This window comes from Amaranthus tricolor, chromosome 8 (genome assembly GCF_026212465.1).
Source record: "Amaranthus tricolor cultivar Red isolate AtriRed21 chromosome 8, ASM2621246v1, whole genome shotgun sequence".
Taxonomy (NCBI): domain Eukaryota; kingdom Viridiplantae; phylum Streptophyta; class Magnoliopsida; order Caryophyllales; family Amaranthaceae; genus Amaranthus; species Amaranthus tricolor.
In genome coordinates, this window is record NC_080054.1 from 30846275 (window position 1) to 30872439 (window position 26165).

Genomic DNA, 26165 nt, shown 5'->3' on the forward strand with positions numbered 1-26165 from the left:
AATTTGATACTTAAGGGTGTCAAGGTGAAATCCCTGTATGTCTTTCAGGGTGTTACGCTGCTTAGTTCTGCAGTTAGTGCTTCTACTTGTCACCAGGAGATGACAATTTATGATAGGCATGGTCATATGGGTGAAAGTAGAGGGCTGGAATTGTTCATTGAGAATCGTCTTACAAGTGTCAAGGATGCCTACCTTGAGGAAGACAAGCATTGTGTGTTTGGGTTTAAACACGGGTGTGAGCTTAGCATTGAAGCTCATGATCACTTGTATGATAAGATGGTTAGTTGGCTACATTTGGATAGTTCGTTTTGTGGATTTGTTATGTTCTGTGTTATAGGTATTTTGTGGCATCATACCTATGGGATAACACCATTGCATAACGGTGTTACAGGAATAGCAAATTGGACCTTGTTAGGTAGAGTCTTATGCATGCTCTCTGGTACTTGGTTGTTGAGTAGATACTGGATTAGTTTGTTTGATCGGGATTTACACACAGGATTAGAGGCACCCAGTATGTGTGTGGTGTGGCTCAGTAGGGTATCGTGCTATCTCATATTTGCAGCAGCTGTTTATGGTGATAGTGGTACCGAGTTTGAGGTGGAGTATGAGGTTAACTCCTCATCCATTTGTGTTCGACCCCAGATTGATGGTGTTGATGCTACCCCAGGTATCTCTCTGACTGTGATTTCTGGTGCTATCTTTATCTCAGTGGATAGTTTAAAGGAGTCAGTATAGGGAACATTCTACCGATCTAAAGGATTTCAAAAAAAAAGGCCTATATGTATTATTGAGAAGTCTAATAGGTTGCTGTAGGGAGTGTGGTTTTGGTTGCTATAAGTGTGGTAGGTTATGCATTGAACCTTGTGGGATTGGCAAGTTTAGTAGCCAATTTTGTAGAGTCACTTGGACCTCCAACTTATGAGCACATAATAAAGTATAGTGAGCGGGCGCAGTGGCTTGCTATGACTTTACGTATGAGCAGAGTGTGGGAACTGTTGTATGGACTGGTAGTGTTACTTAGCTCAATTACATCACCTTATTTTGAGACTTAGTCGGTCTACATATCTAGAGTAATGGTTCGGTGTTTGAAGTATGCTGTGAAGTGTACTTGTTTTGCGCATGCCAGAAGTGTCATTTTAGGTTTGTGACTCAACCTGGGTAGGGGCACTGGCAGGTAGAGATTTGTTCTCTCTATGGTTTTCTTGGATCAGCTGTTGTGTTTCTTATGTACGGGAATGATATTAAGTGCTTTGTTACATCGGTTGAAGCTTGGGTTGTGTTCGCTGAGTTTGATTATGTCTTAATCTCGGTGATGGTTCTTTGTGATCAACCTTGGTTGGCTTTTGTGTACTACGATTGTGTGGTTAGTGATCAGGTACTTGATGTTCGAGAGAAGCACACTGTGTGGTCAGATTTCATTCGGAATGCACGTACATGAAGATAGAGGTAAAGAAGGTAGGATGGTCTGACAGTCCTAGTAGATTCTTTACTATGTTGGATTCATTAACATAGGCCCTTAGAGGCGGTGTGAGGGAGCTCACAGGTGGAGGTGTGCACAACCTCAAGGTGGAGCTTGCCTCGTGTACTCGTGATGCAGATGGAGCATTATGAGTGAACTTGTGATGCTAGTTGAGCGTTATGAGTTGTTATACTTGGAAACGAGTATGTGATGGGTCTTAGTTGAAGACTTATCGGGATGGGTCTTGGTTGGAGACTTGTCGGGATGTATGGCTTATGCTTGAGCTTTGCATCGGGTTTGGCTTGAGAATGGTTTTGCTTCACTATGGTTTGATGAGGTAGTGGTTGACTACGTGTTCTCGTCAAGGTGGAGATTGTTGAAATATAGTGTGACTCGAATAGCAGTCCACGGGGCGCGGAGTACCTACTGCCTCAGGTATGGGGGGCGCGGAGCTGCTTCTGTTTCCACTTCGCGGCTCGCGTAGTTTTACATGGCTCGCGTAATGGCGGTTTCTTGGCACGTTTTTGGCCGGAAACTCTTAGTCTTTAACGGTTTTTTATATTTTCTTAACCCTAATTTCTTTTTTTTTTTTTATTATGAGGTATACTATATAAAGGCCCCATGTAATTAAAGTTAGGAGAGGATGCAATGCAAAACACAAAGTGAGGAAAACTAAGAGAGAAAAAGCTTAGAGAGCCATTGTTGTGGTTTCTCGTGTTCATCTTGTAATCTCCCGGTTTATAGTGAAAAGTTTATTCTCGGTGCCGGTGGATGTAGCTATCACGTTGATAGTGAACCACGTTAATTTCTCGGTGTGATTTTCTTTATTGTTTGTTTGAATCTTTATTGTTTCATTATTGTTTTCGATCTTTTCTTCCGCTGTCGCACAACATACTTCCTATGTTCGTTTGAATTTGCTACAACAAGTACATTATAAAGCACTAACTTCAAGTTTCGAAATGTAACAAATTCAAAAGAACATACAAAATATTGTATAGTACACGCACCCCGTAAGAGCTGACAGCATGGAACAAATCAATCTAGTATTTGAATTCAACTTTCCGTTAATAACATGAAGCAAATAAATAACATTCTAGAAATTTGAAATATATAAAATTCATCCAAGCTCACACACATTTAAATTTGCTACAATAAGTACATAAAACACTAACTTCAAAGTTTCGAGCTGTAATAAATTTAAAAGGACATAAAAAATTATGGTATTAGTACACACACCCCGTAAAAGCTAACAACATGGGAACAAATAGCAAGGGTATGCCACAACTTTATTCTTCCTAGTATTGCATCTAATCCCACAATATAGCAATAAAATTATAGTCATAAGGATGAAAACTCCAATACCACCAGCAATGAGTATCCAAAAAGTGTCATGATCCAAAGTGTTGGAAGTTAATGCATTTGGGTAGTCTTCACATGTTTGTAGTCCACCAATTGTTCTATCTCTAATCTTTGCCAATTGCCCATTGTCAATTATCCTCAATATTCCATTTGAAAACTCATATGCCAAATTTGTTCCTTTACGGAAGGCCTGAACAAATGATAACTAGTCAAAGAAAGACAACGTTCCATTCGGTTTAGAATGTACTTAACATTTCCTTGTAAGAACAAAAACATATTTCTAATTCATCTAATGTAGCAAACATCACTAACAATATAATATAAGATAATTTAAATCCATGAACTATAATTCTTGGATCCATAGCAATAAGCATAAAAGGAGTGTTCAGCAAATGGTTTTTATTGATTTTTTGTTAGTTATTGGCTATTTGGCTGGTCAAACAACCAAAAACGTTTTAGTTTTAGTAAATTGCTTTTATGCAAGCAGAAAAGTTGGATTTAAGCCAACACCAAAGCTACTATGAATAGGTTTTGGTAAATGGCTTTTTAGCCGGCTAAAAATTATTTTTCAAGCCAAAACCTAAAAATGACTATTGAGTAGTTTTTCATTGTCTTTTGGCGTCTTTAATAAACAACCAACATTCAATAATCATTTTTTACTAAACATCTCCAAAGCAGTTGGCTAAAACATGTAGATTAGCAGCTTGCAAACCGGCAAATACTTTCTGCTAGTCAAACCAGCCAACAGCTTCAAAACAACTGCTCCGGCCAACATTCATTTGTGAAATAAAATGAAAGTTAAGGAGAAAGATACATACAAAACCAAATCCAGCTGCAGGAAGATTGACTACTGGGACAATAGTAAAAGCCCCACAATGTTTGTCAAGAAAAAGCTTAAGATTAGGGGTATCAGCAACAACAGCATCAACACCACCCTGTGCTGTACCTTTGGTCAACATCTCAAACATATCTTCTTCTGAGTCTAGGCTTTTTAACTGTGACTCCCGGAAGTTCTTTTCGATCAACATTTTAAAAACATACGATCCTTTTCGATATCCTACATTCGCCTTTTTTCTAATGAGTTCGTCTAATGATTGAAAACCTTTGCTTTCATATTGGGCTGTTAGCGATGATACCTGACTCGCCGCGTAACAAGCTATTAATATGAGCATCATCATGAAAAATAATATCATAACTAGTCTTGTTTGTATCATTGATCCCATCATTTCTCCTAAACAATCATTTCAGAAACAACTAATCAAGATTATTAATCATGACTGCCAAGGAACCAATTCAACCAAAAGCTTAAAATAATGGTTGAAGCCCCAAAATATGTTATATACTCTAACACGCCCCCTCACACGAGAGCCCTTTTGGGATAGAAATATGGATGCAGCACGGGCCCTCCTCATACTTGACGCTTAATATTCCATTTTAAATGAGGGTTAGTTGAGATTCATAGCAGTGACTTATTTTCACACTAGCTTTGATACCATGTTTAAGAACCAACTCAACCAAAAGCTTAAGCTGATGGTTGAAGCCCCAAGATATGTTATATAATCTAGCAATGACAACCCCATAGTGAGTGATGATCTTAGCATGTATGAAACTAGGACTTACTGCGCCAATCTAAATCGTTTTTTGTAGACTGCGCTAGAGAAAGTTGGTGGGACACGTGCTTCTCATTTTTGTGTTCGAGAGACCAAAACAGAAGTGCAACTATAAAGCTAAAGACTAGAGTGGATGCTACAATATACTTTGTAACTTCCACCAAAGAAGTCTTTCCAATGTTATGTTGTTTCACAGGAACCAACATTGATATTGATGTATCCAAGTATGGCAATGTAAAATCGACCAATCGAGTCCTCGAGTATAATATCGATATCTCCCCGACCGCACCATCGTACTTCTGTATTGACATTAGACCAGAACCATCAGTTTTTAGACATAGCAAATTAAAATAAGAGCTACTTTTCACCAATCAAATTTAGGGCAAGTAGATGGGTATGACAAGATGGTTGGTATGAAGACTAACCCGCCTTGTTCCATATCTACCCGGCTTCTTTATACCCACTCACCCCATACTTGCATTATATAAATTATAAGAATAGACAAATTTCAAAAGAAATAACCATAATTAACTCTACTTCATATGATGTGATATATAACAAAACTTTGAGTTAGGTGGTGGGTGATGGATATGAAGCCGGTAAGAGGGTAGGGATGGTATTGCCTCAGGCATGGGTATGAAACCCGCCTACTCATTTTACATCTCGCATCAAACATACTCAACCTACTCACGCCACAAATATGTAATTCTTTGACCCTTTTAGTTTGCTCCCTCGCCTTTGGAATGGAAGAGCTTTTGGTAACTCAGAGGGACACAAGGAGCAATAGTGCGAGTCATGTCAATAAATATAAGTCAAAAGATGAAAAGCTAGTTGAAGAAAGTATAAGGCACTTACAATAAGGAAGGCATACCTGAGAAGAGACAGCCTCAAGCATATCATCAAAAGTGCCATTCATAGTGCCATCAGGCTTAACAAAAGGGTTCAAGTCAAAAAGTATAGGAGAATCGGGAAGGGCTGTATTAGCAACAGCTTTGAACACCTCAATTGCAAAACCACTAAAGCTGTTCTCTCCGGTGGTGGGGTCGAGATTGATCGTTACAAAATCATCGAACTGTCTTACAGGAATCACAATCTTTAGTCGTGTTGATGTCGTTGTAGACGTCGTTGTCGTCTCATTTCCTTGACTACTTGTGTTGTTCTGACTCATGGCGAGTTTAGGCAACACCGCCATGAGACAGAACAACATCAAGAGGACACTCCAAGAGCTGATCTTCTTCATTTTTGACTTTTATTATGGTTGTAATTTGTAATTATCAATGTTAGGATTACTACCCTTTCTAATATAAATAGATGGGTGTTAGGAGCCACTTATCATCATCCATTGACATTCAATATACTATTAGAAGTAATAAACAAGTAGCATGTACTATTATTTAAGACTTCAACACCAATAAGAATTCACAATTAGCAAATCTATGCTCGAACCTGACTAGAGTCATTTGACTAAACTCAATTAGATTCAACTGTGTAATATATAATGAAAAAGAATGGCAGTCGAGTGGGTTCCACACACATAGAACTAAATGTTCGACCCACCTTATACTAGTATTTTGTATATCGTTGTTCGTACATAATTGTTATTGTTATATATAAAATGCTCTAAAGTCATCAAGTCTTGGTTCTACTGTTTAAAATATTTACTAGTAACTTCTGAGCACAAGCAAATCATGTATAATACTGACATCAGTGAGACGATTACGTCTATTATTATTGTTATTATTCTAACAAAATCAAAGGCTAGGAAGGAATATATTCTAATGATAATTAGGATTAGCTTATTACCAATCCCAATCTTTTGGAATTAAAGCTTTGACATTGTTATTATTATTGATTACTATAATAAAGAATATTTTTGTATTCATCATGAAGAAATCTTGCTTAATAATGAAAACAAGTATGTTTTAATGGGTCGAATATTTTTTTTACTTTAAGGATAAAAATAAACATGATTGCAACATGTCATTGAGATTAGTACAGGTGGATAACGAGCAATTGACCTTCTACCCCCCATTTGACATGTAAAGGAAATGTCGAAACTGAACTGGATTGTTTATTATCGAAAGAATACCGGATATACGAAGGTGAAAATGGAACACTCATCGGGTTTAAACAATGAAATTTACAATTTGCAATGGTTGAGCATTACATTGATGCAATATCATTAAGGGACAATCAAAGGGCAGTGACATAAATTAGGGAAATGATTTACAATGAACTTCACTTTCCCTGTAAAATTTTCCTAGTGAGCAAAAATTCTAGGAAACTTAGCTCGCAATTCAAAGAGGGTGATCTGATGCTAACGACTAACGAGCAATTAGATAAATTTTGAAAGCGTATCTATAAACCCATTATATACCTCGTCCAAGAGAGTTGATCATGAATGCACTGTTTTGAATCTCTTCCGGGATATGTGGATGAATCCGTCTCGTTCATTAGCTGGTTTCTTTCTTTAGCAAGGGCGACGAAGTGAACATCCGTTTATCGAGAATTTCAAATATCGAGCCTACACGAGTTAGGCAGGTTCCAAGAGTTCACTCACACCGCCTTTAAAAACTGTGAAGACGAGAAAGCATTGGCACAAGCTCATCACTAGAAGGACGGTCTTCTGGGAGATCTGACATACAGACAACTGCAATTCTTACGGCCATAAGCATCTCATCTTCCTCGACCTCTTGCCCGAGTATGCTTTTATCCAAGGCCTGCCGAGCTTCCCCAGCTTGCTGCAAATGCCGCAGCCACCTGCCTAAACTTCCCCCGCTGGATGCTTCGCCAAAAAAAGGATCTAAGGGTTCTCGACCAGTTAACAGTACCCCCAGTATAACTCCAAAGCTGAAGACATCACTCTTGTCTGTATAACTGTAGCAACCAAGAAACAAGGAATGCTAAAGTGCAAACATATTGCAAACAACTAGAAGTATTAAGAAATCAATAATAGTTCGCGTGAATTCCTCCAACTCGAAAGGTCTAGGGATGTCGAGCACAACATGTAGGATTTCAGAAAATCAAGTCCATAGACAAAGGGATGAACAAGAATGCTTGGCAGTATGAACATAGAGGAAGGCCGTCTATCTTCATACGCAAAGTGGGCTATAGCACAAGGCCCCATAATTTGGAGGGTCGAACTTTTTTTGCCTTTGTTCTACTTTTTCTTTGTATAGGGCTCTAAAATAGGAAAGACGAGCGATTATAAATGTGTGTAGTACAACAAAGAAAGAGGAAGTAATATGGCATAAGGAGAGTTATTTTGTAATTAGATACCCCACTTTTAAAGCTAGAACAGGACTCCGAAAATTTTAAGACGGCCCTAATTCATACAGTATACATTATCGGCTAGGATTGAAGACACAGCAGTATTTTTACAGCAAGCAAAACAGCTAATTCCAAGATTAAAATGATTGGAAATCCACAAGAAAAATAGGACAAATGTACAGATCAAGGAAACATAATTCACTAGTTAGTTCGCCTTTTAAATTCGCGATTCGCTCAAAAGGTTTCAAAAATACCCTTAAATTGACTATAAATGGCTTTTTAGATTCGTGATTTGCGAAACAATTAGCGAAACATGTGACATGGGTACAGATTCAATGATTTACAGATGATCCTGAATGAGCATTAATTAGCCTAGCTTACTTGATGATCCTGAATGATTTACAAATGATCCTGAATCAGCATTAATGATCCTGAATGACAGCACGAGTGTCACACAAGCCAGTTATCTCCTCAAGAATCGCGAATCCGAAAATACAAAAATATGGTAAGTTCTAGGCTATTTTGGGTCATTTTGAATGAATTGTTAATTTATTGCAAATTATGTTACACGACAGCACTGTGGGTACCTTAAATTGGATCAGACAAATGGTAAATCCATGCCATCAACAAAACTCGCACAAGAGTCGCACAAAACTTATCAAATAGTGATTGTATTACATTGTAGATAAGACATCAATTTCACCTGTGGTTTTGAGAGGACTCTGGTGCACTATATCCATTTGGTGAACTATACAACATAGGCATGAGGTTGGCTAACCCACAATCTCCGAGCTTGGGCTCGAACTCTGCATCCAACATAACATTACTCGGTTTGAGATTGTAATGCAATACACACGGATTGCATTCGAAATGAAGGAACTTGAGCGCCTTAATAATCCCTACAGCAATCCGAAGCCTAGCATCCCAACCCATTTGCACTTGATTCGACCGAACTTTGTTCATAGCATCTTCAAGACTCCCTGTGGGCATATAATCATATACCAAGCTAAAACGATCTGATTCACGAACATACGCCCTTAAACTCATCAAATGCCGATGTCTTAACCCAGCAAGAACTTGAAGTTCTTGCTGTAATTTCCTCTTCAAGGCCTTGTTATGAGTTTCAGGGGACCCAATTTCGAAAGGCTCGAGCCTTTTCACAGCAATATTCAATCCATTATCAAGAGAAGTTCTGTAATAAGTCCCATTAGAGCTAGATCCTATTAACTGATTCTCATTTTCTAAAGCTATCCTAAGCGTTTTGGGATCAATTTTTGGGGAAAATACAACAGGGCCTTTAAGGATAGGAGCTCTATTAATATACTGAACAAAGCATCTTATCATAATAGCAACCATAATAGCAGCAATAAATCCACTAATTAATCCAGAAAAAATGCTAAGAACAACCCTTTTCACCTCAATCTTGAATTCAGGAGGAGAACCAGGTGGTGGGGATTCTGATTCCATTAACATGTGCTTAATCATAAACCCATTACAGGGTAAAGAAATTAAGGATACCCATGAAATTAGGAGCATTAAAGGAAGATAATTGGGTATTTCCATTGACAAAATTGAAAACCCTAATTAACAAAAACCCTCAAATTTGCATGCCCAGAAAAAATAATGCAGATTTGGAACAAGGCAAAAGTATAGGAATTGCAAACCTGAGATAAGAATACAAAAAAAGGAAGCTCAGAAAGATTGGAACTTGAAATATGAGAGAAACCCAGTAGCAAATTTCAGAGCTTTGAAAGAGTGAAGGGTTGAGCAGGCTTTCCAGCTTTACACAGGAATGTTGAAAGAATACTCCTACAGTCCCCACTACAGTGAGAGCATCTTTTTTCACTCAATCAAAAGCAGAAAAAGTTGGGAGACTGATTATAGAGAAACTACACTAGAAAGTAGAAGTATGTACCATCCGTTTTTTGTTTTTTTTTTTTTTTCTTGTTATCATTAAGTGGCGTTAATGAAATAATCTATATTGTAAATTTTCATTATATGTATATACAATGTTGTGTACATAATACAGAAAAGCTATATTAAAATTTCGTTAATAGGTATTGTTATCTCTTTGAATAGTACTCTTTATGTCTCATTGTAATTGAATCAAAGAGAAAGTGATAGTTTTATAAAGAAAAAATTAGATAATTATAATAAATGAAGAAAGATAATAAATTATATTGCTAAAACTAAAAGAGAATTAAAATATATGAATGGGATTAAAAAAGTAATGGACCATTGTCCAAAAATAGTATTAATGTAAGGTGAAACGGCCTAAAATGACAAATAATGCAAATTAAGTGTAACAGAGAAGATAATCCATTTAAATAAATTTTAAAAAAATGAGATATTTAAAGTGAAATAAACATGACTATTAAATATTTAAATATATTAAGAGATTTTTTACTAAAATTTATCATCATCATTCTCAATATTTAACACTACCACTAATAAAGAAAAAGTGATGGAAATGATCTAATGCAGCGCAGACTCTACTAACAATTTTGAGGTTTATGCGGGATTTTCTTTATCATGTTGAATGTGAAAACATGCAAAGACACCAAGTTTACTCAACATTTTCCCCATTCAAAACCCAAAAGTGCCATGTTTACACCCCAAAGACGTTAATACCCGAGCGGCCGAGCCCCCAACTTGTTCTTTGAGTTTGAGTCAAGCCAATTATATCAATTTCAATTCAAGTCGATTTAATTTCCATACTGATTCTCTGTGGTTTCGAGTTGAATAGCTTACCCGGAGCGGTTCATGGTTGGCTTTGAGTCGTACTGTATTGTGGCCACCTCGACTCAAGGGTAGTGAGCTTTCAGTTTCATATCCCCTTTATACAACGTTTGAAAACCAGCAAGAACATTGTTGCAACTTGCAACCTTGTTTAGCATACTTTTACAACTAATACTTATTAATACATATAAATAAAGTTACCTCAGACCATGTCCGTAGTTTTTCTATGAACAGGATACACTGGGTAGGATGATGATGATATATATAAATAAAGTTAAAATAGACGACCTAAAAAATCACTTCCCTTAAGTTTTCATAATAGAAGATCCTAAATTATTAGTACAAACAATGAGGCCTTCGGAAAAAAAAACTCAAATAGTTTCCCTCAGATCGCAAGCAATGAGGCCTTCGAAACTGCAGCTCAGGAACTGATAAAAATCGATTTCTCTAAAAGCACTGTAGGCTTCGAAAACTATGGGCCAACAAAGAATCAAATATTAAAGGCTGAGTCCGGAACAGACTCCAAAGACGTCAGTTATCTAAACGAACTGCTGAGGCATTTCCAGGTCCTGCAGCTTGGAGATGCAATTCAGGAACATCATTGCTCTCAAAAAACTCATAATGAAGAGCCTTGACACATTTTTCAGCTTCATCATCATTTACTATCAAAGATATATTGACCTGAAAAGCACCAAGTGTGCAACTTTAGTGCCAACACAGCCCAATATGGCAATGTCAAAAGAATATTTTGGTTTGAATTTGACAAACTGACCTTGGAAGCCCCTTGGGAGATCATCTGGACATTGACATTGTTCATTCGAAGAACGCGAAATGCCTGCAATGATATAAGACGTACAATAAGGAGCAGAAAAGAATACCGGGTGGCAAATGTCAACAAAATTGCTTAAACATTAGATAGGTTTGAAAGGTAAATAATGGTTTGGCCTAACGCTTGAAGGGGTTCAATTCCACCGTCTACATGAAGTTTAATTTCCCCAACCCCTCTTACCAGCAGGAGATTCTTCTAACCCAAAATAAAGATAGGTATGAAAGACCATGCACCTTTTCAAGAATTAAAGAAGAATACTCCACATTTCCAATGAGAGAGATAATTGATCGGTTTTGCTGCAACTCGACAACTGCAATCCTTTCTAGCTCCTCAACAACACGATCAAGTTCCTGCCATAGCATAATGGGGTAAGCGGTTACTATTGAAGATCCTAATGTAAGCCTATAGCTTGAAATGTGTAATTATAAAAGGAAACTTAAAATGCATGTTCATGTTGTCCAATGGCAAAACTTGAAAACAATGTAAATAGTCCCATACTCTTGCCTGCTGAATAAGTTCTCTACTCCAAAGCTTTGACGGATCCAATGTCAGTGATATACTGACTTCACTAGTGGCAACAACATCAACAGAGATCCCTAGATCTTCAAATATTGAAAATACCTGTACATCAGTAACCAAATTTACCCCACATAAAAATACAATCCTTGAAGAGACAGATAACACCAGTGAAAGGGATTAGTAGTCTACCTTTGCAAGGAATCCAAATTGACCGAGCATGCGAGTACTAACTATATCCAACATGGTAACATTCCGCTTCAACACTATGCTAGTCAGTAGAACCTGTAATTTGATTCTAATATCAGCAATCACTGACAAGTGACAATCATGCAAAAACTGTAGCCATCAAATATGCTTAACAGCTAGTTAGTAATGCACACCTCATTCATATCGCGTTCCCTGTTAATCAGAGTCCCAGGAGCTTTTGGATTGTATGAATTTTTCACCCTGACAGGAACATCCCCCTCCCTAGCAGGTCTCATCGATTGTGGATGTAAAACCTACATGTAGCATACATCATGTAATAGGAAATTGAGCAACAAAATCTTGCAGCTAAACTAGAAAGAAAGAAGAAAAGGAATAAAAGGAGAGGCCATAATGTCTTGTTTGGTTACAAACCATTGTGACACATCTTTTAGCCAAAATCTTCAAAACATTGATACACAGGAAGTAGAAACAGAGTAAACCAGCCAAAAACAAAAGGCTGAGATTAAGTGCAAGTAATTTCCTACTTGATTTCCAAAAAGAAATTAGGTTGTACCACTTCTTTCTAGCAATTAACAAACCTTAGGCTACCAAGGATCGCTACAGTACACAGTAGATCAAACTGATTACCTGTGCCCCAAAATAAGCAAGCTCAGCTGCCTCATCAAATGTCAAGTATGGTACAGGTTGAGCTCGAGAATGTATTGTAGGGTCACAAGTTAGAACACCGTCCACGTCTTTCCACACCTGAGAAAATTCAAACAGAAAGAAAATCTTAGTACGGAATGCCACAGGCTCTTAAAGCACTTTCTTTTCTTCAGGACATAAACAGCACGAATACGATCCGATCAACATCTAAGACAAATAAACCTGGATCTCTCTCAAGCCCAATGCTTTGCCAATGGTTGTAGCAGTTAAATCGCTGCCTCCCCTTCCCAAAGTAGTGATAGCACCAGATTTGCAACCCTAGTAACAAAGATGAGCATTAACAAAATACCACACAGGGATAATGATCTGTATTTTTTACATGATATACTCCAGAAAATTCAGTAAAACAGTAAAAACCTTTCCAAGGAAACCCGTGACAATGGGAATCGCAGGATCAGCAGCCCAATCATCATATAATCTTTTAGCTAAAGCTGGATAGGTTGCCTCCATAATATCGGCATTGGTGAAGTCATCAGTTGTAATAAACCCAATCTCAAATGCATCATACTGCAAAACTCTAATAAGTACCACAGTGAACAAAAGATTTACCATGGAGCAACACATAGTAAAACAGCTCTAGACCTGAAGGGATCAGAGTATACAATATACAAGCTACAGCACTATTCAATTCTTCTCTTTTCTCTCCTTTCTTTTTTTGGGTAAACAAAGAGGCCTCATTGAGAATTTACCGAGAATCATGGAATACCAGCTGAAAGGAATAGGCGTTGATAGTAGCAATTTGATAATCTAAACTATTTTTCTTAGTCATAAAATTTAAAGCAGGCAAATCCTGTGCCAGTAGACTGGTTCTTCATTTCATCACCAATATTACAAAATAGCATAACTAAATCAAGCATGGTTTAATAACAGTGATAAAGATAGACCAAAAATACTTCTCAGTCATCTACAAATTCTTAAAGGCAGTTCTCATCACCATTAAGGATGGTCAATAATAAAAACATCTCAATTCATCAAAAAATCATTTATATGATATAATGGCAGACTAATAAGCCCCAAAAACAGCGGGAACACACGTGCGGACCTAAAGATTACAAATTTCTCCTTCGATGCAATAAGATAGAAGAAAATCCAAGAAGGTGCACATACCACACAATAAAAATGCATACAAAAATCTAAGAGTAAAAAAATGTCATAATCCATCTATTTCAAGAGCTAAGAAGTAAGAACATGAAACATACTTGGCGTGCTTTAGCACCAATTTTGTTCATATAGGCCGCAAAAATTCGGGTGGACATACATTCACCAAAAGACACAAGATAATCCCTGGTGCGCTGCGTCAGCTCCTTCATCATTGCAATGCCCTTTAATAGTTGCTCCAATTCCTCCAAATGTGCTTTTAACAAAAATTTCCAAGGAAAAAAAAGGAGCACAAATCTAAATTAAGATACTTCTACAAACTTACGTCAATAAGAGAAATTCAGAATGACAATCAAATTAAAATGCTTACAAGAAATTACTGAAACATCAATTCCAAGTTCGTCCACCGTCCTGGAAACGAAGAACATGAGAGTTATCAGTGTAATTCGATTAAGGAAAATTAATGCAAACAATGAAATCAATCTTCAATTCATTACTTACCTTAAATGAAGATCCTTAATAAAACTGAGCTCTGGGATATCAGACGCCTTGGACGCCCCACAGCTTACCGCCTTTTCTCCGGCCTACTCCACACACAATCAAGATTCTATTACATTAATAATAACTGCAATCATTTCTCCAAAAAAACAGATCAAGTAAAATAATATCTCGGATTTTTAGTAGTTTATACACTTGCAGAACATTCAATGATCATCAAGCATTTTTGTATTTTATTTGATTCGTTTCCATTAGTATTTTTCATTATGAGAAATTAAATATACTCATCAAGAATCAAAATAATGCATTCTAAAGAATGAGGAAAATGATAATACATTGAGGAGGTTGTTGGTAGTTTTTCCCATGGCAGAGAGTACAACAAGTGGATTTTCCTCGGGGAAACTGAGAATAAGACTAGCTACTTCCTTCATCCTTTCAGCAGAAGCCACAGATGATCCACCAAATTTCATAACCACTGTAAATTTCTGAACCTCTGTATCTGCATTTTGATCTTCGTTATGGTCAATAAGATTATGCCTTTCTTCAACCTTCAAACAATTAATTCGTAAACTTCTCTTCTTATTCACAATCTCAAATGATGAATCTTTAAATTGAAATTCATTGCAGCAAATTGAAGCTCCAAATTTGATGTTCTTATTGAACAATAGCGGATTTGGTGCGAATCTGGAACTGATATGAGCTTTAACGCCATTGAAATGCATTGAAGCCGCCATGATTGATTGTGAATGGAACAGTAAAGTCGACGAATTTGAAAAGATGGCTAGGATTGTGGGGAAGAAATAAATATGGTTGTGGAAACTGGAAAGCACGTCTAAAACCTTGAATTAGTACGTAGAACATAAATGGGAGGAGGAAGGAAAATAGAGAAGTTTCGGTACTAGGGTTTTGATGTTGTTTGTTTTTCGGGTTATTTGATATTTGGATACCATTCCTCTTTTCATACCATAGGCCCATATGGCTATATGGACCTTTCTGACTCGGCAGCTGGTCTTTAACGAGATGGTCTCAGCAGGCCCAATTCGCGTGTGTACTAGCCTGGGTATTTTTTTTGGGCATTTTTTAATTTTTATCTTAAAGGTATCAGGTCAAAATTGATAAATGCCTAGAAAATTGAAATGTTATTATACACGCGAATTAGGCCGACCAAAGTTGACGGTCTCATAATGAGACTGTCTCGTCCAAGTTTTTGTGCTGACTCGGTGCTTCTATCCCTTTTAAGTTTGCAAGTAGTATAAAACATTATTCACAAATTCTCATGGTAAAACCATTTTTAATTGGATTAGCCCAATTTATATTTATTCTTAAAGTGATGACTTTTTATAGTCTTAAAGTTATCACTTATAACCTTAAAGTGATCACTTAGAGAATTGGGCTTACTTATATAGACTCGTCTCATGGTGAGACGGTCTCATATAAGACCGGCTGAACATTATTTTGTTACTAATTTTTAAATGAGACAATTTCATGGTAAGACAATATATATTTCATTGGCCAATGTACATTTAGTGCATTAGAGTTGTCACTTACAATCATAAAGTGATTCATTACAAAATTGAGTTAATTATATGGACTTATTTCATAGTAAGACGGTCACATACTAGAGGAACTGTTGGTTTGTTAACTTGTGATTTTGTTTTCAAAGATATGATAAAAGATTTGAAATGCATACTTGTGATGAAAAAAGGATTACAACCATGTTTAGCTCACCTAATTTTTACTGATTTAACTTTTATTGATAGTAAATGATTTTTACTCATTGAAACTAATTTTTAAGAATTGCAACTTCTCACTTTAAGTTATAAATCGTAACTGAATTGTACTGATTAAAACTGATTTTTACAAAACAGAGTCTAAAAATGTAGACGAGAACTAATGAAGTGTATAGGGCAAAATCCTAAAAAAAATCATTTGTACCAATTTCAACGTGATAAAGGATTAGTTATTAATATCATCTCATATAATAATTTAGGAATAATTAAAATATTACGAATTGGGATGGGGAGATCATGACAAAATAAAAAAAAATTCTCTATCCTATAAAATTTGTCTTATTTTTCTTTTTTATTTCCTCTTATGAATTTTATTCAATTTTAATTTTGATATTAATTCATACTCTTTTTAAAATTTGTATCTACACATTCAACTTATATTTTCATTTTATTTAGACATTTTTTATTATTTTTCTATAAAAATATACTTTTTAACTTTTTTAATTTTGACAAAATATATAGCTAAGGCTTATTTCGTGAGAGAGGATGTAACACTTTAGAAAATATTTCACATGCATTGCAATTTTAAAAGGCTTTAATTGGATTGCAAAAGTCCTTCTTGATTGTGATTTGTGATTTGTGATTGTATTGTTGGAAATTGGAAAATTTGAAAAAAAATAAGATTATTTAATAATTTTATTCCAAAAATAAGCTTCGTGAAAACTTTATTCCCTAAATAAGCGTCCATACATCCAAACCTAAGCTTGGTGTAATGTCGCTGTTACTAACAGCGAAAAAAAAATTTTTTTAAAAAAAGAAAAAAAAAGAAATTAGTAAAGCCTCAAGTCGCTGTTACTAACAGCGACTTAATGCGTTTTAAGTTTCTTCTTCGTCATTTCAGTTGCTTCCTCATTCCAACCTACGAGATTAAGGAGTTGATCAGTCAATCTTAAAGTTACTATTACTAACAGCGACTTGAGACTTTACTATTTTTTTTTATTTCGCTGTTAGTAACAGCGACATTACACCAAGTCTAGATTTGAATGTACGAACGCTTATTTTAAGAATAAAATTTTCACGAAGCTTATTTTTAAAATAAAGTTATTAAATAATCTTATTTTTTTCAAATTTTCTTCAAAATTGCTACAAAATAAGTTGATAGTTCAATTTTCTGCTCATAGGTCTGAGTGCATTATATTTTGTACAAAAGTCAGTCTAATCCATCATTTATGTTTGTGTTCTTCCCATGAACATGAATGTTGATCTTTTCTCCTAATGAGACAAGGAAAAAACATTTTGTGTCACAGTAAGACGACATTAAAATAAGAAATTCATAAGCTAAAAATTGCAATTGTTGGACTATTTAACTCAAATATGAGGAATGTCTCACGGTGAAATCGTCTCATACAAAAATTTGTGTTTTTAAACATAATTTATAGTGTACTTGCTTTGAAAATATATACTAAAGATTTTTAGTATAGTTTATTATTTAACTTTTTATTCATTCTTAAAAAATTTTAAAAATTACATAAAACATTAATTGTTTTCAATTTTCATATTAGATTCTCTTGAAAAATTATAAGAAAGTTTATTAGTTTTTTTGTACAATCCTTAAGACTATAAATATCATTATATTTTTAAATATATTAAATTGGATGGGTAAACATATTTCAATAATCTTTTATGTAAATTTATTTTGAATTATAAATTAGTCTCATAATCTCTAAATGTTAAGGTGTTACAAAATAATTGATTACATCTTTGGTGATAAAATCTGAAAAAGTAAATGAAGTAAATTTTGATATTCTTTCTAGGAAACTTGAGAAAGCAATAACGAACTATTTCAAAAAATTTTAGTCGAGTCAATTTCTTAAAAAGATGCATTATGGAGCTCTTAGAAGGACACCCATCATAATACTACTCTCGCTCAAGCTCATGTTAAAAACGGAGTTCTCAGAAGGACACCCATCATAATACTTACTCTTACTCAAGAGCAGGTCAATCTAAGAAACATTTAAATATTGAAATGATACACGAAAAATCCACCGAGTTTCCTAAGCACCGAGCTACCGAGTTCAAATTACATTAACCTAAATGATGATTACTAATTACTAATCGTTCTTCGTTTTTGGTCCAAAAATACGTTTAGTCCACATTTTATCCCCACAATTTCCCCCTTTTTTTGTTAATATTTAGCTACTTGAATTAATATTTTTGGCCTTCGGCAAGCCAGCACTTCGGCCAGCATAGGCAACGTTGCCTATCGAACGTTTAGGGCAAATTTGCCACAAAATCATGTTGTTCCATGCAATCTCAACAAGCAAATATGTCCCAAGGTTAAACTCCGGATGAGGCACCATGTACTGACATTGGTTCTGAGATCAACCTATTCAACCCATATGTCGGGTTTCCCCTCACAATAGTAGGAGCATCAACATACAACCAATCAATCATCATCCCTCAGTCATCGAGCCATGGTATGTTATCACTCCTCAGCTGTGTAATCCTTCGACTAAAACATCGCCAGACAATTTTTTCTTGTACCTGGAAAATTCTCACACCAGCTGATTCTTGAGGCCTTGACGGTACCCATCATTATAGAAACCAGGAAGAAGGTGAAGGGAGAAAGTCTGGACGGTTCCTCACTGTCAAAACTACATTTGGATTTTGGACCATTATTCCGAAGAAGGAAGGCGCGAAATTGGTTTTCCTCGGAACACATGAAAAGGTTGCAGTATTCGTTCCTATCCCAAATAATCAGGTTTCATGATAGGGCTACCTTTGAAACTCAAGACATTTGCACTTAATGGTATTTGTACAAACTAAGCAGGGATGTTTAATACCAAAATCCTGTTCATTTGCCCTTTTGTAAAGATATGCAGAAGCTTCAATCCTGTTGTGCATTTCAAAGGCGTAAGTCCTACGTAATAACAATCACAACAAAAGTTTAAGATATGGACTTGGGCGGGAGATAGGCAGCAATGCTCACCAGCCACGATGTACAACAAATCTTCCAGTTGATAAAGCCCAATTAACCTGTTCCAGAACTAACCAATCAGAACCTACGAATTGAACATGAAAGTAGACAAGGGAGAGCAACAAATACTTCTGCTTTATTGTCATTATATGTACAACAAAGAGAAGTTTCCAATTGACCTTCAATAGAAAGCAACTTTTGCATTTTGATATAAGAAAAGTTGTACATATTTTAATGTCATTATATATATTGTAGTCCATCATAACCCAAAAATCAAACAATAGCATTTTTGGCTCCATCAAGAATGGACAAGCTTCAATGAAACCAAATATGCTTAAAAAATCCTCACGAGCAACCTGACAATCAAAGCATCAAGCATTAGTTTTACAATAGAAGAAAGTTACCTTGTCAGTGCCAAGATCAATAGCAACAACATGGGTAACTTGTTCATCTATCTGGTTGCTGCACACAGCACCAAACTGCTGTGCAGTCTGCCAAATTTGGGTTAGATGGGGATTAGCTTCCTCGACAGGAAAAATCCTGCTAAATACAATACAGCAGCCTGCCAAAATCTTTCGCTGCTCAGAAGCCAAGATATTTCTCACATCCACACCATCCAGGGCCTTGTGAGCAAAAAAGTTTTGGTGTATTCTCTCAATAACCTGTTTCACATATAGGAACATAAAAAAGTAAGTAACCTTTGTCGTCTCAAATAAAAATCGACTCAAATGAATAACCCAATAATGCACTAATAGTCGCAATCGTGGTAACAACATAATGATGCGGTAACAGAAGTGATGCGGTTATCGTAACACCAAATATCGGCCATGAGATATCCCTCGAAACCGCACAAAACACGTTGTTTACACCTGTACAACATAAGAAATATATGTTTGGTTTTTTACGAAAATCTTTACAATGTGACCTTATTTTTGCATGCTCAGATGGAGGAACACAGTTTATAACACACGAAATATTGGTTTGATTTTTTCGAAAACCTTTACAATGAGCCTAATCTTTGCATGCTCAGATGAGGGAACACAGTGGAGAGGAGGAAAGAAAGTGAGAGGTTCATTTTCAATCTTTGAATACAAAAAGAAGTGCAGAGAATGGAAGAAATCACTTCATTTCCTTTGCAATACACAAAACCCTTCCCAACCCCATTCTTCCCTTCCAACAATTGCCAACTTGATCACACAAAAACCTCGAGATTTTTAATCGTAAACTTACTGCCAGAGATGATGCCAATGTTCCTTCTTCTGGTATTTCATCAATATCAAGCTCAAGAAGTGAAGGTCCTTCGAGCCCAAATTGTCTCCTACTACAAGGAAAATAAATATACCTGCAAACCAAAAGTCTATGTGAGGTGAATACATAATGGTAAAAGCAAATACAAGTCTTGAAAGAACTGTGGGACAATTTACACTGTCTGTATACTCTCTCGCTCACCTTTCTACAACTATCAAATTTGGTTGGTTATGTGGCCAAACTCTAGAAGAATCATCTATTATCACAACAGAAGATTCCATACCCAAAACCCCCTCTAAATCCTTGCTCTTGGGCACCCTTTCATCACCATTAGATATGTTGCCATCATCACCCCGTGAAATAACTCGGCCTGCAAACAAGCTTCCCTTTGGATCGAGCAGTTTAGCCATCTCAGAGGCATACAACTTGTTACCCATTGTATAAAGATGTAATTCATAAAGCTTACTAGCCTGAATAATACGAAGAGTACTTTAGTCCATGAAGGCAACTCAAACTCCACACCACTATATCGGTCTAGCTATTAATATTGAAAGCATACATACCTTTTCCAAGAAATTCCAAATACCAGGTCGCAGCTTTGTCCACATTGACAAATGAGGAAATCGAAATAGATGTCGCCTAGGCTTTAAACGATCTTGCTCCTCTTTCTTTCTCAAGATGCCATCATGCACAGGATCTACCTCTGTGAACTGTGAGGAATGAGATTGTTTTTATTCAAATCACAACAGGGATGCCAATAATATAAAATAGCAGAGTCATCTTAGAAAAACATAGCAATACATAAGACACTCACCTTTGCTGAATTAAGAAGTGTGTGATCCAGGTCCAACACAAGACACAACTTACGGGAAGCAAACATTTTTTTCTGCTCATCAAGCCTTCTAGCTCTCTCTTGCTGTATAGTTGCCTTTTGCTGATCATCATATCTTTCAAATAGATGCTTAACATCTTCCCAATTGTCATGCCCTAGTGAACGACCAGTCACAACTTCTTCAGGCTTCAATCTAGAACGGGAACGCTGATCAGCAGTTTTTACTGGCACAGTATTACTACCACTTAATCTATCTAAATTAGATTGCACAGATGAAGGAGCTCCTGCTGTAAAAGGAGGTTGTACAATAGATGTTTGAGGGGCAGATATAATGTCAGCAATATTTCTCAAATTCTTTGTATATTCCTTTGTGATATCTGGTAAAACTGGCATGTGAGCAGATGCAGCATTCAAGCTTGCCCCACTAACATGCCTTTGGAAATTGAAATTGCCCTGGAGTCCTTGTGTGGTTTTGTTGTGGACTCCAATTAACTTAGATTGCTCTACTACAGAACTTCCAGTCTTTTGATGCAGAGCACGACGAGGATCTCGAGCTTTCATGCGAAGTTTTGCACCTTCCTCCCGTAAATTCTGCAAGTACACCATGTTAACATGAAAGCATCAATTGCCTAGGCAAGATTTCAAATGCCTTGGAGAAAAGTTAAGTGAAGATCTATCATAAGATATGTTGTGAGAACATTGGATAAAACCAGATGATCACATCCAAGAGCAGTGGGCAGAAAACATGCTTAATAAAAAGCAAACCATCTAAAATTTTCTTACTGAGTATCTAACCTCCTTGATCTTACATCCATTCAAGAACCACGTAGACAAAATCAAGAGTAGCAGCTCCAATGGGGGCAGAACTCAAAAACAGTAAATTACAAATAAAGCAACATATATTACTTAGGAAGTGACATAATCAAAAAGAACAAAGAAGCTCACCTTGACCGCTGGCTGAGAAGGAACCTGAGGCAACCCTACAATTGTCTGCACCATCTCATGTGAAATTGTTGGAGCAGTGGTAGGCAGTGGTGCTGCTCCGAGTTTTGAATTTGAGTTTGCTGAATGTGAAACACTCTGAAAAGGCTCACTAGACTTTTTCTGATCCATCATAATATTCAACAGGGACTGCACGGATGCGGTGCCACTAACATTCATAGGCAATTGAGCAATTGTATTCACTGCAATACTGGGACTAATGCTATTAATCCCAGAGGAAACAGTACCACTGACTGATTTTCTAAGACCCATTGCTGAACCCAAGGGCACTCGATTTGCTAATTGCTGTCCTAAAGCACTATTGGTTCCCATAAAAGATCTTCCTGGTACTGTATTCACTTGATCTACAATTGTAGATATGGCTTCAGTTTCCGGGACATTCCGTGACCTCTTAGCTGCAGGACCATCCAAGATGGCACAATCAAGTGCCTTGACCTTCTTCGGATTCAAAAATTCACGCAGTGGCTCCAATGTTGATGCTGAACTAGGTACCAGAGGTGAGGGGCAAAAGCTACGATCTAATGAACCAAAATTAAAATTAAGATGTCGAAGCCTAGGATCTTGACTCTTTGTGGGGGCTCGCAATGTAAGAGAAGACCCAGCATTACAAAGTCCTGCACTAGTACAGCTGAGTACCCCCTGTACAGTTGAATTACTTGTATGTGGCACTATTAAGGAACTTGTATTCCTATTAACAATATTGTGGACAATTAGACTCGAAACCTCCTCATTAGAATCATCAGCACCTCCATTATTGCCATCTTCAGAAGGAGTTGGACTAGGAAGTCTATCCATTGCTGATAATGTACCCCGACCAAACCTTTGTTTATAACTTGACACAACTTTCACCGCTTCAGTTTCATAAGGATGTACCCCCAGATTCTGTAAACTATGCACTATCTTAGGGGGGGCAGTTGCTTCAAGGAAAGGTGAGGGAAGAGCGGCTTTGTTAGTAGGCGATGGAAGACTATCTTCATCATGAACTTTGTGCAAATCAAGTAGAGGATCAAATTTGCTTTTACCCTTTAAATTAAACTGAAATTGTTTCATTGCATTATCCAATAAAATGTCATTCTTTTTCTCTACCTGGTGAATAAACGAATCAAATTCCTTTTTATTCAAATAGTGGGAACCATTGTCATCAGTATTCAAAGTGAATGTTTTTGAATCAGTAAGGATATCCTTGTCATTAACCGGTAATTTTTCCTGCCTATCCCTGGATTTTGTTTTAATTGAAGCTACAGGTGGGTTAACAGCGACAATCATGTCATCTACCTGATCAAACCGTACAACAAACATTCATCACAAAATCATACGATACTTTGTAGTTGCAATTAAAGGGGGAGAGCATTACAGCCAAACAGAACCAACCTTTTTCCTTTGTTCTGGTGTAAAAAGAACAGAACTAAGACCCATGACAAAAGTAAGCAGCCTGCATAAAAAATTTCAACCCAAAAACAGAATATACCATCAACATTAAGAGGTTAAAAACTCATGCCCTCATATATTAAATACACTTTTGTAACAGAAGCAATAGAGTCAGCAAGACAAGACCTTGACATTCTATCCTTGTTCTGATCCTTTGAAGCAACACTGATAGAAGTGTAAACCTGGAATAAAAAAGAAACATCGAAAGTGAGCAAATATTTATGTAATTTGATTCAATTCATGAACCAAAAAAACGAGCATAATTGCTTACAGAGTAAACACACAGAATAGCGTCAAAAGATTGTTGAATGAGTGCATCCTGTGAAGGAAACCATGTATGCAATACCAACTCTCTTAAACCCTCCAGTGAACTTTGCAGACGAGCACACACGATATCAAATGATCTAAACACCACCAAAATCATCAATTCTCCAATGACAAACAACTTACAACAATACTTAAGTAGAGAAAAAACACTTACTTATGAGCTTCAGTAATGGTAACATTATGAAGAACTTTACGAATAGAAGAAACTTGATTCTCTAATTCTTCATCATCCTTCCCCATTCCACTAAACTCAACTTCATTTTTATTACTGTTAGTATCAGAATCAAAATCAATTTCACCTTCTTCCAGTTCTCCTTCTTTCTCACTATCCACAGCCTCAGCAACTTCATCAGCACTACTTGCACCATCATTGTTCACTGATATTTGTTGACTACGTTGTTCATCTTGTTCTTTCAGAGCAGCAATATCCATATCACTGGTACTATTTGTGCTTCTGTTCTTTTTATCATCAGTATCATCTTTTTTGAGATCAACAAAAACATCATTTAAAGGTTTATTCTGTACAGCTTGTGCCCATGCTAAATTGTACAAACCTGAAGCGGTTCCATATCCTCTTGGATACGAATTGTATATACCTCTCATCCAATTTCTATTATTGCTGTTCTTATCTTTGTTATTATGCCATAAATCCACTTTTGTTGTTGTCGTCGATTTTGATTGTTGTTTCATTGAAGAGATTTCACCTTCTTCATTCGAATCCACATTCATTTTCACATTACTTCCCATGCTCCTCTCTCAATCCAAAAAAGACCACAACTAGGTTTTTCTGGAACTAAATTCTCTAACCAGATCCTTGATCTAAGAATAAAATCACCAAATTGTCTACCACAATTCAAACAATCGGAAAAATCGATGTTGCTTGTGATTAGAATTACAAATTTGTGTCGAATTTAGGGTTCCAAAAATGCAGAGAGTTATTATAATCAAATAGATCAACGATTTAATACCTAAAATACAAAATTCAAAAGCAAATAAGGATTAATTTTCCGATCTGATCTGAACTTGATGACGAAATTGCAGATCTGGATTATGTACGCGAGCGAAGAACGAGCGAACAATAAGTTGAGAGGAAGGGGGACAAGATCACGTTGCGATAAAATCTTTTAATGCAGAATTTTAACTATAAATGAGAAAGGAGTGCAAATGAGTGGCTTAAATTATAAAACTACCCAATTTGTTTAGGTTAAAGACAATTCTCTTTTTGCCCTTTTATATTAACTATTAGTATCCTATTTATTTTTGATACATTTGTCAATGGACTATTTAAATCATAAATATTTCTCATTGTACTTGATTAAACATTATAAAAAAATATTAATATTAATAAAATTTATATTAAGATGAATCATCTCACTTGACTATAATTTGGCTTATAGATTAAAAATAAAACACAAATTAAATATAATCGATAAATAGTTTCAAAAAAACAAATAAGACATTAATAGTAAATAGGAGGAATAATTTTTGAGTTTATTTTTCATGAATTGTTACAATTTTATTTTTGATCATAATTTAATTTTTTATTTATTGTCATTTTGGCTACAGAGTCAATCCTAGGTGAGAAGGTTCCGTGCTCAGGACCACAAAAAATTAAAGTTATCTCTTGTTTACTTATTGAATTATTAATGTAAGATTACCGAATAAAGTCAATTACTACGTTGCTTTTAATTTTTTTCTAGGATTAATCCTCTAATTTTTATTTTTTTTTCAACTTGTTATCTTTTTTTCTAATGCATACACTTGTTTTTATTTCATCGATTTTATGTATGTTTGATTTGAGCAAAACAAATTAGTGGGTGTTAAATTTTTTTCTTTGTTTTTATATGATAAATAAAGTTCTTTTATATTTTTTATATAGTTCTTTTGGAGTTGTAGTAGCTCAATAAAAATATTTGAATGATTGCTAGTTAACTTTTAAAATATCGTACTTAAGATATAATATGCTCTTAATTAGTTATTGACTGCTACTTAAAATGTATTGGTGTGTAATTTTTTTTGATATTATAATAATCTATAATTTGCATATAATGAGGGTCCATAATATTATTTTTGTCCGAACCTGGAAAATCTGAGACCATAATCCATACATTTTATAATCTTTTACATCCCTCTAAAAGTACTTGTACATCTTGCTTTACAATTGGAGACTTTACCTTCAAGTACAGCTATGGAGAGAGGGAGTACACCTACATTTATTATATAGTTCATTGATTTACACAAGATATGCAGTTGTAAAAGCTGTGCAACATTCAGGCTTCAGCTATGAACTTGGGGTACTCCCACTATCCCAAAAACTTGCGACACTAA

The 26165-nt window shown here is 35.9% G+C and overlaps 4 protein-coding genes across 5 annotated transcripts; all 4 read right to left on the bottom strand.

The window, feature by feature from the left end:
- Window positions 1-2548: 2548 nt before the first annotated feature.
- LOC130820707 (glutamate receptor 2.5-like) lies at window positions 2549-6183 on the bottom strand. Its single transcript, XM_057686184.1, has 4 exons — window positions 5300-6183; window positions 4439-4727; window positions 3637-4049; window positions 2549-3008 (listed from the first exon to the last, which is right to left on the bottom strand). Exons 1-4 carry the CDS (start codon window positions 5666-5668, stop codon window positions 2706-2708), a joined length of 1374 nt encoding a protein of 457 aa, XP_057542167.1. The 5' UTR covers window positions 5669-6183; the 3' UTR covers window positions 2549-2705.
- A 179-nt stretch (window positions 6184-6362) lies between these two features.
- On the bottom strand, window positions 6363-9605 carry LOC130820708 (inactive leucine-rich repeat receptor-like protein kinase CORYNE). The gene is made up of 2 exons (XM_057686185.1): window positions 8402-9605; window positions 6363-7305 (listed from the first exon to the last, which is right to left on the bottom strand). The coding sequence occupies exons 1-2, from the start codon at window positions 9259-9261 to the stop codon at window positions 6996-6998; spliced, it is 1170 nt and encodes a 389-aa protein (XP_057542168.1). The 5' UTR covers window positions 9262-9605; the 3' UTR covers window positions 6363-6995.
- An 836-nt stretch (window positions 9606-10441) lies between these two features.
- Window positions 10442-15207, bottom strand: LOC130820709 (aspartokinase 1, chloroplastic). Of its 2 annotated transcripts, none has more exons than XM_057686186.1 (13): window positions 14629-15207; window positions 14297-14379; window positions 14166-14206; window positions 13897-14051; window positions 13055-13204; window positions 12860-12955; window positions 12620-12736; window positions 12166-12285; window positions 11975-12067; window positions 11765-11887; window positions 11500-11616; window positions 11210-11272; window positions 10442-11118 (listed from the first exon to the last, which is right to left on the bottom strand). In XM_057686186.1, the coding sequence occupies exons 1-13, from the start codon at window positions 15025-15027 to the stop codon at window positions 10969-10971; spliced, it is 1707 nt and encodes a 568-aa protein (XP_057542169.1). In that variant the 5' UTR covers window positions 15028-15207; the 3' UTR covers window positions 10442-10968. The 2 variants fall into 2 exon arrangements, with proteins under 2 accessions (XP_057542169.1, XP_057542170.1); XM_057686187.1 differs by having other exon boundaries at window positions 11771-11887; window positions 14629-15195.
- A 2659-nt stretch (window positions 15208-17866) lies between these two features.
- Window positions 17867-25021, bottom strand: LOC130820710 (RNA polymerase II C-terminal domain phosphatase-like 3). The gene is made up of 12 exons (XM_057686188.1): window positions 23992-25021; window positions 23782-23914; window positions 23637-23692; window positions 23454-23514; window positions 22026-23357; window positions 21063-21671; window positions 20812-20958; window positions 20450-20718; window positions 20231-20342; window positions 19405-19662; window positions 19013-19059; window positions 17867-18916 (listed from the first exon to the last, which is right to left on the bottom strand). Exons 1-12 carry the CDS (start codon window positions 24582-24584, stop codon window positions 18799-18801), a joined length of 3735 nt encoding a protein of 1244 aa, XP_057542171.1. The 5' UTR covers window positions 24585-25021; the 3' UTR covers window positions 17867-18798.
- Window positions 25022-26165: the final 1144 nt, after the last annotated feature.

What these genes read in the sequence shown, in the direction of transcription:
- LOC130820707 (XM_057686184.1), bottom strand. Translation starts at nt 5,668, where the DNA reads ATGAAGAAGATCAGCTCTTGGAGTGTCCTCTTGATGTTGTTCTGTCTC. An exon ending in AAACGATTTAGATTGGCGCA is followed by an intron (nt 4,050 to 4,438) that starts GTAAGTCCTAGT and finishes ATGATTGTTTAG; the next exon opens with GAGAAATGATGGGATCAATG. An exon ending in CTGCAGCTGGATTTGGTTTT is followed by an intron (nt 3,009 to 3,636) that starts GTATGTATCTTT and finishes TCATTTGTTCAG; the next exon opens with GCCTTCCGTAAAGGAACAAA.
- LOC130820708 (XM_057686185.1), bottom strand. Translation starts at nt 9,261, where the DNA reads ATGGAAATACCCAATTATCTTCCTTTAATGCTCCTAATTTCATGGGTA. An exon ending in GAGTCCTCTCAAAACCACAG is followed by an intron (nt 7,306 to 8,401) that starts GTGAAATTGATG and finishes TGGTTGCTACAG; the next exon opens with TTATACAGACAAGAGTGATG.
- LOC130820710 (XM_057686188.1), bottom strand. Translation starts at nt 24,584, where the DNA reads ATGGGAAGTAATGTGAAAATGAATGTGGATTCGAATGAAGAAGGTGAA. An exon ending in CTATTCTGTGTGTTTACTCT is followed by an intron (nt 23,693 to 23,781) that starts GTAAGCAATTAT and finishes TTTTTATTCCAG; the next exon opens with GTTTACACTTCTATCAGTGT. An exon ending in CATTGGCATCATCTCTGGCA is followed by an intron (nt 19,663 to 20,230) that starts GTAAGTTTACGA and finishes TATGTGAAACAG; the next exon opens with GTTATTGAGAGAATACACCA.
- LOC130820709 (XM_057686186.1), bottom strand. Translation starts at nt 15,027, where the DNA reads ATGGCGGCTTCAATGCATTTCAATGGCGTTAAAGCTCATATCAGTTCC. An exon ending in GGGAACGCGATATGAATGAG is followed by an intron (nt 12,068 to 12,165) that starts GTGTGCATTACT and finishes ATCAAATTACAG; the next exon opens with GTTCTACTGACTAGCATAGT. An exon ending in TCTCCCAAGGGGCTTCCAAG is followed by an intron (nt 11,119 to 11,209) that starts GTCAGTTTGTCA and finishes GGTGCTTTTCAG; the next exon opens with GTCAATATATCTTTGATAGT.